General features: G+C 36.3%; 1 protein-coding gene across 2 annotated transcripts in view; it reads left to right on the top strand.

The window, feature by feature from the left end:
* The first annotated feature begins 576 nt into the window (after window positions 1-576).
* Window positions 577-14,832, top strand: part of LOC120076771 (signal peptide peptidase-like 5) — a 39,952-nt gene continuing 25,696 nt past the window's right edge. For both annotated transcript variants that reach the window (XR_016529108.1, XM_039030676.2), the window contains exons 1-4: window positions 577-856; window positions 3,897-4,055; window positions 5,424-5,535; window positions 12,747-12,866. Coding sequence is in view for 1 of the 2 variants with exons in the window: in XM_039030676.2 (XP_038886604.1) it covers window positions 695-856; window positions 3,897-4,055; window positions 5,424-5,535; window positions 12,747-12,866 (553 nt within the window). In the remaining variant the exon portion in view is untranslated. The remainder of the gene's footprint in view (window positions 857-3,896; window positions 4,056-5,423; window positions 5,536-12,746; window positions 12,867-14,832) is intronic.

Below are 14,832 nucleotides of genomic sequence, written 5' to 3'. Positions count from 1 at the left end.
GTTTTATGTTAGTTTCTTCAATTGTAATATTTTATATTTTTTAATACATTACATAGTATATATTTTACTTTTCAAAAAGTGAATTGAGTTGATGATATGACATATTGTAGTTCTAAGTGTTATTATATTGATTTAATATAATTTTGCTCTTTAAAATTCATATTTCAAAACTCAAAATATGAATATAATGAAAACATAAAATTGTTGTTTTCAAAATTTGTACGGTTTAAATCATATAATTCGAAAAACAGTTTTCAGAAACAGAATTCGAGTTGTTTGTTCAATACATAATTTGTTGAACTCGAATCTGGATTTTCTACTAAACAAACTCTAATTTTTATGAACCTAACCCAATTCATGTTGACAAGGTAAATCCTCACTTAAATATGAAATTAAAAATTAAAAGTTTTTTTTTAGACACAAAAAAAAAAAAAAATAATTAAACAGACAAAAAATTGAGTAAATAGAAACAAATAGAAAGTATTTAGAAAGAGGAAAAAAAAAAGAAAAAGAAAAAAATGAAAGGATGTGGGTCCAGCGTATATATAGATACTCTTTAAAATGGATATATGACGTCATCTCATCTTCGGCAGAGGAAGAAAAAGCTCTCCGTTGCACCCTTCCCTCTCCCCCTCCCCCTCCGATCCATTCATCCATTTCTTCCATCTGAATCCGAGGGAATCCGGGGGCTCACATGGCGCTCTCTTCTTCTCCGGCGAGACGTCAAATCATCTCTCTCTTCACAGTCCTCTTTCTCATTTTTCTCTTCGGCATCTCCTCTGTCTTCGCCGACGATGTCTCTCTCGATGACGATTCCGCTCCCAAGTCCGGAAATTGCAACAATCCCTTCGAATTGGTATTTCTTTTTTCTTCCATTTTGTTATTGTAATTGTAGTATTTCTTCTCCTTTGCCATTCATATTGGCATCTTCGGTTTTGATCGTTTTATTTCGCATTGCATTTACTTCATTCGTGTTTCCCTTTATTTTGTGTCGATCTAATTTTGGATGGATCATCACGTTGTGAGGCTTGCCCATGATTTCTGAAAGGATCTAGCTAATGCATCAACAGCGAAATAGGGCTATCTTATGTGATTGAGATTACCGTTTTGAGTTTCATTCGCGTTTGTTTTCAGGACTACCAATGGATGCAAAGTAATTGCTTTCGCTTTTTTTTTTTTTTTTTTTTTTTTTGAGGGGGGGGAATAATTTTGATCTCAACTGTACTTTTCAATAGCGATTCTTGTAAAAGTGGTTTGGATCAATAAGCTTTGGTATCTCCTTTCTACTTGGAAGATATCAGGAGGGTGGTTTTGGGTTTGAAAGGAATAAAACTCCATTTCCAGTTGCTTCACTATTGCCTTCTACTAGGATGACTGGGATTGCATTAAGGATGATTTCTAAAAGGTCTTTCGTGAATTTTATGAGATGCTTTCTCGGCACTTCCTTGAATAAAATCTATGGTTGCTTGGAAAGGGGGAGGAAAGCCAAGCATTTCAAGTCCGTTAGTCTGATTACGACGGGTATATGAAATTATTGCTAAGGTCTTGGCCGATAGATTAAGGAAAGTCCTTGGGGACAAATTTTTGTTTCAAGCTCTTATTGCTAATCGGTAAGGACTTCCTTTTGCACTGAAAAGGAAGAGTCTTGGCCAATTTCTTATTCTTAAGGAGTCTTACTGACATAATTAGCACACTCTTTATGGATTTTGGGTGGGGAAGGATAGGATGGCATACATTTATTGGATAGTTTGATGAGGACCTGATCTTTTTCTTTTGCATTGACAAGTAAGAGTTTTTTGTTTTTTGTTTTGTGTTTTGTGTGTGTGCGTGTTTTTTTTTCTTTCTTTGTGAAAAGGATACCACACTTTTCGTTAAGAAAATGAAAAGAGACTAATGCTCGAAGATACTAAAAGCCAAAAGAAACAAAAACGAGCAGGATGAAACAACACAAAGTGGTAACAAGGTCAAAGTATAAAAGAAAGGAAACTAAAAAAGAGATATGAAACACTTCCAGCTCCTACTGATATCTTGAATTGAAAGCCCTTTGATTTTTTTTTCCTTTCTGGAGAGAGAACACCATTATGAAAACTTTAAACGAGTTGATTAAAAATTTTCATGCTGCAAATGAGAAGATCCCTGAAAAATACGCCGATTTCTTTCCATCCATAGCCTAGAAAAAAGGCATTTTATTGCATTAATCCAAAGCAAAGAGGCAGCCGAGCTTAAAACAGAACCACATAGAATCTGCAATAGGTCATACTTTAAATTGGATGTGAGTGTCCATTGGTAGCCAAACATATGAAATAATTGGACCAACACCATAATGTAAGGATACTCCCTTACTTTGTGATATTTAACTTCATAATAAGCAATACAGGGGATTCCTTCAACAAAACTAACAAGAACTACACAAGATAAACCTTCAACCAAACACGAAAGGGCTGAGCTTTCCCAACCAAGAACTATTGTTCATATAGAAAATTGAAGATAACTAACCTTAGCCAAACAAAACACTTAAGTACCGACATTCCCTTGTTGCATGAACTTTCGGCACCACAGCCAACTACTTACTTGTCTAGGACGTAATTCTGTTCCTACCCCTTCTCTTATAAACCTTCTTAATTGGAGGCCTAGCATTACCTCATGCAGAAGAGCCACCTTGTCCTCAAGGAGGAAATCAGGGAACTGACCTATAAACAAAGCATAGGACTCCTGTCTAGCTTCATGATCTGGCTGATTTTTCCTGCGAACTAGGCATTCCTAATCCTTCTCAGTGTCATTCCAGCACATTTGGATCACCTTGTGAGGTTCCAAAACCCATTCCAACTGATCATTCAATAAGGATAAATCTTGTTGCACCACATGGTGTGTGCCCACAACCTTTTTCAATTGGGACACATGAATCACTGGGTGAATCTGGGCTGAGGATGGTAGATCAAGGAGATAAGTGACTTCGCCTACCCGACCTAAGACTCGGAATGGCCCAAAAAATTTGGGAGATAGTTTTTCACACCTCTTATATGCTAAAGATTGCTGTCAATAAGGACGAATTTTCAAATAAACCCAATTTCCGGTTTCAAACACTACATCTTGATGGTGAGCATGCAAACTTCCTCATATATTCTTGGTTGTGAGTCAGGTGATCCTTGAGAGCCACAAGTGCCAAATCCCTGTCTTGTAATTGCGTTTCCACATAATCATTAGGGGTATTGTTGTTGTCCCCATATGATATCACTGGGATGGGAGCGACCATAGACAATCATGAAGGGGGTAGAATTGGTGGAGGCACGATAAGTCGTGTTATACCAGAATTCAGCCCAAGGCAACCATGAATTCCATGACTTAGGTTTTTCACTGCAGGAGAAGATCCATTGGCAAAGAAGTAGGAAGTAGTAATGGATATTTCAAGTCTTTGGCTTGCTATGATGGAAGAAGGTATTATTCATCTGTTTTTTAGTGTAAAGGGAAACTTTCTTGAACATATGGTTTGAAGAGATTGGGAGTTTATTTATGGCTATAGTAGGTTATGAGAGGAAGATCGGAGCTGGATATATGTTGCCGCCTCTGTTTCAACTCTTGTGTTTAATTCTCTTTCAACTTTAATTTTTAATTTTGTTGTGGCATAAGCATTATTTTTTGTTTTTCATTCCTTTGGAGCTCCTTATTTGGAATGTATTTTTGCATGACAAGGGTTTATTTATTCCTCTTGATGGACGTATTTTCTTATTGAAAAAACTACGCTATAAGACAAGATTGACATGTGATTATTGAGTGCCACATTTCTGTGATGTTATTCTGAGGTCAAGCATTTGAACTTTTGAAGGCTTACATCATAGTGATATTGATTTCCCTTTGATAAATAGCCTAATAGCGTCTTTTCGCTGCGCATTCTTTAGGTCAAAGTTAAGAGCTGGGTTAATGATGCTGAAGATGAAACCTTTGTTGGTCTAAGCGCAAGATTTGGGACTTTGGTGCCTTCTCAGGCTGAAGAAGATCTCAAATTGCCAGCTGTTTATATGAATCCCATAAATGGCTGTTCTAGTTCTTCTTCAAAGGTAACTATTAACTATTCCTGCTGCCGTGATTGTTAATTTGACTTTTAGCTTTAAGTGATCACATTGACACATATTATTATACTTTCCATCAGTTCAGATGAATTAAATCATATTATCCTGCACTGCATACAATTTCCATCAGTTTTGCAGTTTCATAACCATGAAGAGATTTCAATTAAAATTAAACATTTAAATTCTGCATTTGAAGGAGTTTAGAGAGTGATAGAGTGAAAACGAGGGTTTTAGATTAGATCGTTAATTGGATGAAGATTGATTTGATTAAAGGCGAAACAGGTAAGCAAATGTTTTGTGAATACAGTACGGTAGGCATTAAATGGAATGTTGAATTGGGTTATTGAAGTTTGATTATGTCACTATTTGGAGATCAAAATACTTTTATTTTATTTTATTGTTTGATTGTTTTAGAGTTGAACAAATGACTTCTTTGTTTATTTCTTTATATTCTATGCTTCTTGATTCTTTTCTTTGTATGTTAGTAATTCTTATTCATTTTTCATGTGTCTCCATGTATCAAAGTTCTTTATGTTTCTACTTAATTTTTTAAGTATTTTAATGCTATTGTAATTAAATAAGGGGTTCTTTTCAAATATAGAAAAATGAACAAAACTATTTACAAATAATAGCAAAAGATTATAGTCTATCTATGATAGACCGCGATAGACAACGATATACTACTATCTGTCGCGGTCTATCACAGATAGATTGTGATATTTTGCTATTAGTTATAAATATTTTTAGCAGTTTTGTCATTTAAAATAATTTTCCATAAATAAGTGTATCCTGGATTTGAGGGAGTTTAAAGAATGAGGGTTTTTATCTTTAATTGGAAATAAAATTTTATCATCAAACTATCATAAGCATTTTGAGCCACGTGCATCACACGTCTTCCAACTAGTATAAAAAAGTGACATTATTATACATTTATGAAATCATGATGATGTCAATTAGTGCTGCTGCATAATTTTCAAGCATCCTTGGAAGTCATCTTGATACTCTTAACCCATTTAGAAACCTTGTATATTCATTTCCCATTGTTTCAAGGTTTCAATTGCTATTTAAACAGGTTTATGGACTTATCTAGTCCAGTTACTCGTGTGTTCTGGTCATGGAACATATAATTTATTTTTGTTTTTCAATTTAATACTGAAACCGTTATTGTGGTGGTATATATTTTCAGGAGTTTATATGTTGTTTAAGGTTAGTTAGTTAATTGATTTAATTCGACTTTTTTGCCCTTTCAATTTTTTAGATGAACTGTTTTACTTTACTAACCTGAATTGATATCAGATCACTTTTGTGTCTTCCCGAGCTATTAATGGTTATAATTTATCATTTTTCTCTCTGCAGCTATCTGGATCAATTGCCTTGTCTATACGTGGTGAGTGTGACTTCACAATTAAGGCAGAAATTGCACAGGCAGGGGGTGCTGCAGCCCTGTTGGTGATAAATGACAAAGAAGGTTGACATTTTACTACAACAGTGATACTATTTTATCTTGGGTGCATATTAGACATTTTAGTCTCCTAGATTTAACTTAAGGGTAGATTGGGGCTTTGATCTAGAAGATGATAGAAAAATTTCCAACGGATATGGGCAAGGTATTAGAAAATGCAAGAGTTTATGCATATATGTTTTCAACTAAGTTTATTTTCACAGGAAAACAATTTGGATCTTCTGTTATAACTTATATGCTGAATTGGGTTCTTGAATGATTTAAGTTAGGATGTTTTCAATTAATTCCAACTCCAGACAGAAAAATTGGTAGAAAAGGAATAAAGATATAATAAAAGGAACATTGAGAAGTGTGGGAAATCATATATATGTATATAGGTATATATGTATTTTGTTTTGGGTAAAAGAGACAATGTGGTGGCAGTGGGTAGGAAAGGCGTTCAATCAGTTGCGTAACTAACAAGTAACCCTTAGGCATTGAAGGGTTGAAAAATGAATAAAGTAGGTAAGTGGTATCGAGGAGAGAGAGATTTAGCATAAACTAAACAAGTGGCGTTGAAGAAGGGGAAAGTTTAGGAATGCACCTGTGACCATTGATGGATTACAAAAAGGATCTTCAATTAGGGTAGAAATACTATAATTGGAGGGGGGGAGGGGGGTGTGCATTAACACCCTTATAAGGCAGTACACAGAGTGTTTACGATTGTAATATCATGAGGTAGCTACCCAAAAATTAAAGGTAGGAAGAAGAACTCAAAATTTTCAATGCAGCATCCTTAGTACATTCCCTATCATTTGTTTGTTACTTATCTAGTTGCCCTGACTGATGTACCCATTCCCTATCCTTTGTAAAAATGGGTATTTGTTGGACTTACTCACCTTTACGACATGGGGCTTGAGCAAGCTCTTCATCCCTTCCGAGGATCAAAAACAAGGTTGGTTTTCATTCTATTCCTTGTTAGTTGAATACAAGATTGCTTCACCCCATCCTCTCACCAAAAATCCTAGTTACAAACTTACAAGGATGACGTCCAAGCAAATCCAATTGGTCTTGTAAAGCCAAATGGTCCTGCAAAGCCAATCCCCACTCCTCCAGTAACCCTCCATTTGACTGGAAGTCGATGGTTGTGGTGCAACAACACTGGTTACATGAGTAAATTCCCAGAATTGGGTAATGATCAGAATACAACCCTTTTAATGTAAGCCAGCCCCTAAACTAATAAAGTACTATGGCCAAATTTTTTTTTTTTGGGGGGGGGGGGGGAGGGGAGGAGAACAAATGGGCTTCAATCAGCCTGGCAAATCACAACCCATGTGAGGCCTTTGAAATTAAAATCCAGCCCATTCCAACCCAAAATTAAGCTGGATTTTTTCCATGATAGGTCCCCACATTCCCACACTTTCACGTGGGTAAGGAATCTCTCATCTTCTTCACGAGATTTCCAAGCATCGTCTTCCCCCGTGACTTTCTTTCCATCAACCAATTTATTCTTCGCCGTCGATGGTCTCTGACCGCCATTCTTCGCACTACTTTTTTACGAAACTTGCAGCCCCTTCCCCAAACATTTTTCTCGGTTTGTTTCCTGGATTGTCGCTAACGATAGGCTCCGCCAATGATTTGTTCAAGGCCCCATTCTGATCCTTCTGCTATCTCCACTCGTCCCTTGAGTCTATGCCTCTTCCAAGTTGTCGTCTCCGACCACCACTTTCGCGTACGACGATCTCTCCATGGAAATTTTACCCCTTTGCCTGGGATGCCTTTTCGACTCTCTTGAAGGTATTTAAACATCTAGGTTTTTTTGGTCGGCTGTTCTTTGCAATCGATGGCCCTCCATCACTCTCCATTAATCCCTTCTCCCATTTGTTCTTCTGTGATTTCTCATTTCCCTTCTCGGCTTTCTTCACACAATGATTCGGAGGCTGCCTTCCTTTTTCTCCTTCACTGCTTGTAATGTTTTTCTCCCTCTCGACAAACGATGCTGCAACTTTTTGCACAGAAAGAGTGTCCACTGCATTTTTATTTGGCTCCACTGAAGCTGGTTTCATCATTCCTTTTCCTTTGTTTGTCATCGTCTGTTCGGATGTCACCTATCTTCTTTCTGCCATCCATACGTCTAAACGAGATAAAATTAGACTTACTTGCGCCTTCATAGCTTGTACCTCTCCATTCAACTCGTTGAATCTCAAATTGATTATGGTTTCCAGCCTCACTTGTTTCTCTCCCATTTCCATCATCTTCTCCTCTAATGCCACTACTCTGCTTTCCATCTTCTCCACCATACCCAAGACCTATTGCTCTGATACCAAATTGATAGAACTAGAATATATTGAAAGATAATCGATAATGAAATCACAAGATAAACCAAGTTTTTGAGATATTTGGACCCTCCTAATCTTCTGATAACTCTCAAGCCCTAATGCATATTCCAAAATATTGCTAACCTTTTCATTCTCTACCACTTTATTTATAACCAACTTCCCTAACCAACTACTTAACTAATTACTAATATACCCTTAGTTTCTCTCTAATACCATTTCTATCAGATTCTTGGCTGAAGATTTGCTCATTGATTTAATCCATGCTTTCTTCTAGATGCACAATCAATCCACTTCTTTAAGATGCTCAATCGATCATGTGCAAAACATTGCTATTTCTTGGTGTAAATTGTCAAAATTATTCCATTCTTATACTTTTGATTCTTTTTTGACCAATTGGAGATGTCTTTTTTAACTCTTTTGGTTCAAGCTTCTTTCCCCTCTCCTTTTGTAATTTCATACATCAATGAAATTGTCTCCTATAAAAAAAAAAAAAAAAAAAAAAAAAAAAAGCCTTGCTCCATGTTTACAACCCAAAAATTTAAGATTCTTTCTGAAGACACGCTGATTAAGTAATGTTTGGGAAATTCCGATTGGAATTTATGGATGCCTCGACCTTAGCCTCCTACCAACAATGACAAACAACAAAGTCTCGATATTTATAACCTCCCACCATTACCATGAAAACGATAGGGTCTCCAAACTCATCGGTGACAGACGTGGAGGATTTGTTTGCTCGTCAACCCAAACTAACGGGGGCATAAACCTCCAAGCCGTGCAATTGAAGGTCCTCCCGAGCATAGTGGGCCTCATTCTACCCACCTAATATTGCCTTGAGAGCTAATTGGATTGAAAATTATGGTGAAAAAAAACACCAAAGCAACGTCAACCTACCCCATTATTATGCCTGGCCGCACAAAGTCTCCCTCTCCTTCATTTAACCAACCCTCTCTCTCGATTCTAACTTTCCGAGAGGCCCATCCAACCTCATCGAAGGCAGCAAGCATTACACAACCTTGAAGAGCCCAACCCATGTTTTTTCACAAATACATATCTTACTAGCCCAATTCCCCCAAAGAACAATTTTGCGCCCCATCCATCGGACAATGCTGTGTTTAGCAATGACCCTGAAGAATCTCACCATCCTTTATGTATCCTCTCGCCGATCCCGAATGACCTGAATAGCCTATCCAACAGCCTATTCCACCGATTCTGCTGACACAACATCCAGTCCATAATACCCCATCAACCTCTACACATTCCCCCTTGAACCTATGTGACATGGCCACTATTTTCTCGGAGCATGGATTGTGTATTATGGCCATTCCTCTGCTTCCTCCTCCTAAGGCTAAAATGTCTCACACCAGCACCAGAAAATGCAACAAATTATCATGGGACTTACAGAATCTCCAATCCTCGATTTGTTATGACAAGTCGGTAACTTTATCCATTATTTGGGGGCGGGGGGTGGGGTGACAACTGACAAAGGTGATCAATGAACTTCCTATCTTGGAATGTTCGTGTTCTGAATTCCTGGAAGAAGCAGAGCCTTGTTAAGAGGTTGATTCAGCAACATAACCCGGGCATTATCCTTCTTCAAGAAACCAAACTATCAGATATTGATTCGTATATGATTAAACCCATTTGAAGTTCTTCTTTTATTGGTTGGGTGACGCTTGATGTGATTTGCTCTTCAGGAGGTATTCTTATTTTATGGTTTGCTCCTCACTTTACGATTCATGATTTTATACAGGGGCACTTCATTGTATCTATTCATGTTGCTATGGTGGATGGTTTCTCTTTCTGGCTTTCAGCTGTGTATGGACCATTAGATGGTGTTTATCACCCTATTTATGGTAGGAACTTGATGACTTGGCTGGTCTGGGAGGTGATAGTTGGATTATTGGGACAGATTCTAATGTGACTCGATGGTCATGGGAGAAACCTCACGTCCATTCTATATCCATCAGTATGAGAGCTTTAGTCAATGGATTTCAAATTACTAGTTACGAGATATACCAATGAGTAATGGCAACTCGACTTGGTCTAATTTGTGTATTGCCAATTAGTATTTATCTTCGATTGATCAGTTTTTGATGCTGATTTGTGTATTGCCAAAATTTTCTTTTGAAAAAGAAACAAGCCTTTTCATTGAAGAAATGAAAAGAGATTAATGCTTAAAGTATAGTGAAACAAAATAAGTAAAATGAAGTAAATATAACCAAATAAAACCCATGACTAGACTTGTCCAAAAAAGTAGAGGAATAAGAAAAGCAACCCAAAATGGAATAAGATGGCTCTTGATAGAAGACCACTAAATCTGAAACCTAGAAATCCGCAGTAGCACATTGTGTCATTGGCAATAAAAAAATCTGAAACTTAGAAAACCACAACCATGTGATAAGACCAAAATAGGTGACAGTAGACCAAAGGAACTTGTAGAAGTGAGAAACCATCCACGAACTTTCACAACTTTGAAAAAAGGCCACTCCCATCAAGCAAAAGAAATAGCATGGAGTTGCCAATAGAATTTGAAGTAGAGGTCAGAAAGCTCCAACAAGAGTTGCTGAAAATTTTCAATATTGTGCTTGGGGAACTTTTTTGCATAGAAGCTTCTCCCTTCAAATTGAGTTCAATTCTTCATCTAGATGAGCAATCCATTCTTGAAAACAAAACTTCAATTGTGTCATTGGCAATAAAAAAATCTGAAACTTAGAAAACCACAACCATGTGATGAGGCCAAAATAAGGGACAATAGACCAAAGGAACTTGGAGAAGTGAGAAACCATCCACGAACTTTGACAACTTTGAAAAAAGGGCCACTCCCATCAAGCATGAGAAATAACATCGAGTTGCCAATAGAATTTGAAGTAGAGGTCAGAAAGCTCCAACAAAAGTTGCTGAAAATTTTCAATTTTCTGCTTGGGGAACTTTTTTGCACAGAAGCTTCTCCTTTCAAATTCAGTCCAATTCTTCATCTAGATGAGCTATCCATTCTTGAAAACAAAACTTCAATTGTGTCATTGCCAATCAAAAGATCTGAAACTTAGAAAACCACAACCATGATGAGGCCAAAATAGGGGGCAATAGACCAACAGAACTTGGAGAAGTGAGAAACCATCCACGAAATTTGACAACTTTGAAAAAAGGCCACTTCCATCAAGCAAGAGAAATAACATCAAGTTGCAATAGAATTTGAAGTAGAGGTCAGAAAGCTCCGACAAGAGTTGCTGAAAATTTTCAATATTGTGCTTGGGGAACTTTTTTGCATAGAAGCTTCTCCTTTCGAATTCAGTCGAATTCTTCACCTAGATGAGCTATCCATTCTTGAAAAGAAAACTTCAATAAATGCTGTCGAAATGCAGGAGAGAAAAACTCCAAAACAGTCAATGCAGGCAAAAGAACTTCTTGGAATGCCTTGAAAATAGAGAATTCTTCAAAAAAAAAAAAAATAAATAAATAATGCTGCCGAAAGAACTCCTTGAAAAAAGATAGAAACCCAACAACTTTAAATAATATTGCATCCGAAACAAATACTCCAACAATTCCAATAAACATTCAACCCACATAAGTAGGAGACCATTTGCCTTTCCACAACCGTCTACAGAGGACCATGAAAAATTCTAATCTGATCATACAAACAATCACTTAACCAAAGGAGAATGGTGATTGGAGACTTTACCGGAGGCTTCAATTAGAGAAGAAAATTTGGAAGGGATTTGTGGTGAAGAAAGTGGAGAGAACCTTGTTTGAGCTGCTTTGCTAGCCTCCCTTACGACTGAAACTTGAAATAAACTATTTAGCTCTTCCCCATCATTCTCAATTTTAGGACTTTTCTTAACATTTTTTTCCATCAAATTAAAATCCAGCTCTTCACTACCAACACTTACCGTCGAGTCATCATTTGAGATCATTTTCTTCACTCCTTAATTTTTGGGACAATAAAGGTGCAAGGGTTAGATCGTGTTACTTTAAATCATTTTCCTTTGACTCAGACTTCGGTTGATATTGACTGGAGCCCATGCCCATTCCGATTTGAGAACTCTTGGTTTCAGATGCCCTCATTTCGGCCGTTAGTGGAATCCTTGTGGGTCAATAATCTGGTTGTTGGTTGGCCAGGACATGATTTGATGATGAAACTGAACGACTTAAAATTCTACGTTCGTAATTGGAACCTGGCTCAGTGTCAGGCGTCCTCTAATTTGCCATCCCTTATCTCTCAACTTCCTGGTCTGGATAATCTAGAGGATCTTGGCCACCTTAAGAAAATTATGGAAATTTCAAATTATGGATTTTTTTTTTTAATCTTGAGTGCATGAACGTTTTATCGTATATTACTTTTATCTAGACTTTGCAGTTTTTCATTTTGTTTTCCACTTATGATAAATTTTTCTAATGCTAGTAGAAGCATTACGTCTGTCACCTTAATGAATAAGAGCGGTATTTCTGTGTTTTCCACTTATGATAATCTAGAGGATCTTGGCCACCTTAAGAAAATTATGGAAATTTCAAATTATGGATTTTTTTTTTTTAAAAAAAATCTTGAGTGCATGAACGTTTTATCGTATATTACTTTCATCTAGACTTTGCAGTTTTTCATTTTGTTTCCACTTAATGCTAGTAGAAGCATTATGTCTGTCACCTTAATGAATAAGAGCGGTATTTCTGTGTATTCTTTCATTTTTATTCAAGGAAAGTGCTGTTTTTTCATTAAAAAAAAAAAAAAAGAACTGTAGTTTAGCATGAGTGTTTTTGACTCTCCATCTATGTTTATAATGATTGGTTGAATGATCCAAAAATGTAATTCAAATCTATATAGAAGTCAACAGCCTACATTTTCTGATGGATTTATCAACTTAATTTTAGATAATGAATTTGGAATCTGTTTTTCTGTTCATTTAGATCTTTACAAGATGGTCTGTTCTGAAAAAGACACTGCTCTCAATATTTCAATTCCTGTTGTGATGCTTCCCAAGTCCAGCGGAGATGCTCTTAACAAATTAATAACTGACGGAAAGAGAGGTGAGTCTTTATATTTATGCAGTTTCAAGGTTCATTGGAAAGAACTATCTGTGTATGTGCTCTTTTTTTGAAACTAGAAACAAACTTTCCATTAATATAATGAAAAGAGATTATTGCTCAAAAGATATAAACTCTGAAAAGGAGCAAAGAAAGCTTAAAGAAACATAAAATCTTAAAAAAAAAAGTGTGAGAAATAAAGGCATTTCCATTTAGGCAATTATCGTGAATAGAAAACCCCCCAAATAATTTGGAAAACCAAGTAAATGTCTTCAAACGAGCTAATTCAAAACGTTGAAATCCAAGCAGATGTTTATCATGGAAGATACGTCAATTTCTTTCCAACCAAAGTTTCCATTTAGGCAAATGTCGTGAATAGAAAACCCCCAATTGTTTTAATTGTGATGATGGTGCAATGGGTATGTCAACCTAATTGAGATAACCGGGTGCACCTACTGATCCCTAGTTCTTGTTGTTTCCTAGTTTCTTGCAATTCGGGCTTTAACCTCTTTTCATTTCATCAATGAAAAGTGTTGTTTCGGTTTCCAAAAAGAAAAAAAACTGTGTTTATCCAGAGTAATCTGGCTTTGGGATGTAGCAAGATTCCATTGAGCAATGCTGAAACATTATTTCTGGAAGTTCAAGAAACCAAACTCAAGCATCATCATTTGGTCCAAAAGAAAATATGTGTATGTGCTCTTGCTTATTATTTCATATCTAAGATTAAACCTTTAGTGAAAAGATGGTTCCTTTTTTGTTAATATAGATATAGATGAATATACCAAAATGATTGACCTGAATCCTGCTTAATAGGAGAGTACTTAGCTCAAAGTCCTTGGGATGTTTGAATTTTTTCTGTGGAATCTGAGCGAGGTGACCTGTTATAGGTGACACCATTATGCATGGAAGAAGGGAAGAAGGGATCTGCCCATATAACACGTTAAAATTGTCATATGGATGTATGAAGTATGATTGGAGGTGCTGTTTATTTGAACTCTGTCCAAGCTATACATTAAGCCTACTGTCTAGGATTGTTAGTGGTTGTTTAGTATGTAAATTGGTTTTCAAACCATATCTATCAACCAATGTTTGCTTATTGAGTTGGGGGTGAGACAAATATTTAAGTAATTTGTCAAGGACAAAAGAACTCATAAATCTTGTCTTGTAGGCCAAGGAGGCAAACAACCTAAGGAAAAATTTGGGCACTATAAGAGAAGGATATGATTTTTAATGGGGCAATAAATTGGGTTTACTTTTCCAAGAAGGGAATAAATTGGGCTTATTTTTCTAAGAGGGGAATACATTAGGTTTACTTATGGAAGCGATCAACCACCATGAGAATTAAAGACCATGAGAAGTGAATTTCTACTTCATCCTTTCTTTCTTCTTCTTTTCCTTCTTCTCTTTGAAAACACTGAGGAACTACTAGAGAATCCAACATAAGTAAAAGTAGATTTGTGTTTTTTTTATTAGTTTGTTATTTATTTTGGTATGTTTCATTATTCTTTCCTTTTACAATTCGTTACCTTAGTTGAAACTTTTCTTGTATTATATTTACCAATTATTGGGTCCTCTGAGAAACAAGACATAATTTCTCCAAAAATCTTATAGTAAACACCAATGTTTTCAAAATTGCATGGGTTGTGTCTTGAGGCGAGGCGGCCATGTAATGCCCTAGAGGCTTATGCCTATGCATGGTAAAAGTAGGCTTATGCCTTCGGAAGCTTTAATGCTTCTGCCTTTGAGGCGTGAAAGGCATAAACCTTAGGGGCTGTTTGACTTAAGGATTTCTAGATGCCTGGAAATAAAGGATGTCTGGGAATAAAAAATGACTGTGCTTGATTGTGCATGAGAATGCTATCAGAATTTTGTGAACAAAAATTGTTTTTATGTTTAATTTATGAAATTAAGCATGACCATCTTATTATAATTGTAATAGATTAATAATTTAAAGAATAAATAATATTCA

Source organism: Benincasa hispida, chromosome 4, assembly GCF_027475165.1.
Source record: "Benincasa hispida cultivar pf3 chromosome 4, pf3_genome.v1.1, whole genome shotgun sequence".
NCBI classification, from domain to species: domain Eukaryota; kingdom Viridiplantae; phylum Streptophyta; class Magnoliopsida; order Cucurbitales; family Cucurbitaceae; genus Benincasa; species Benincasa hispida.
Note: the sequence above shows the minus strand (reverse complement) of the source record. Positions and strands in the feature narration are given on the sequence as shown.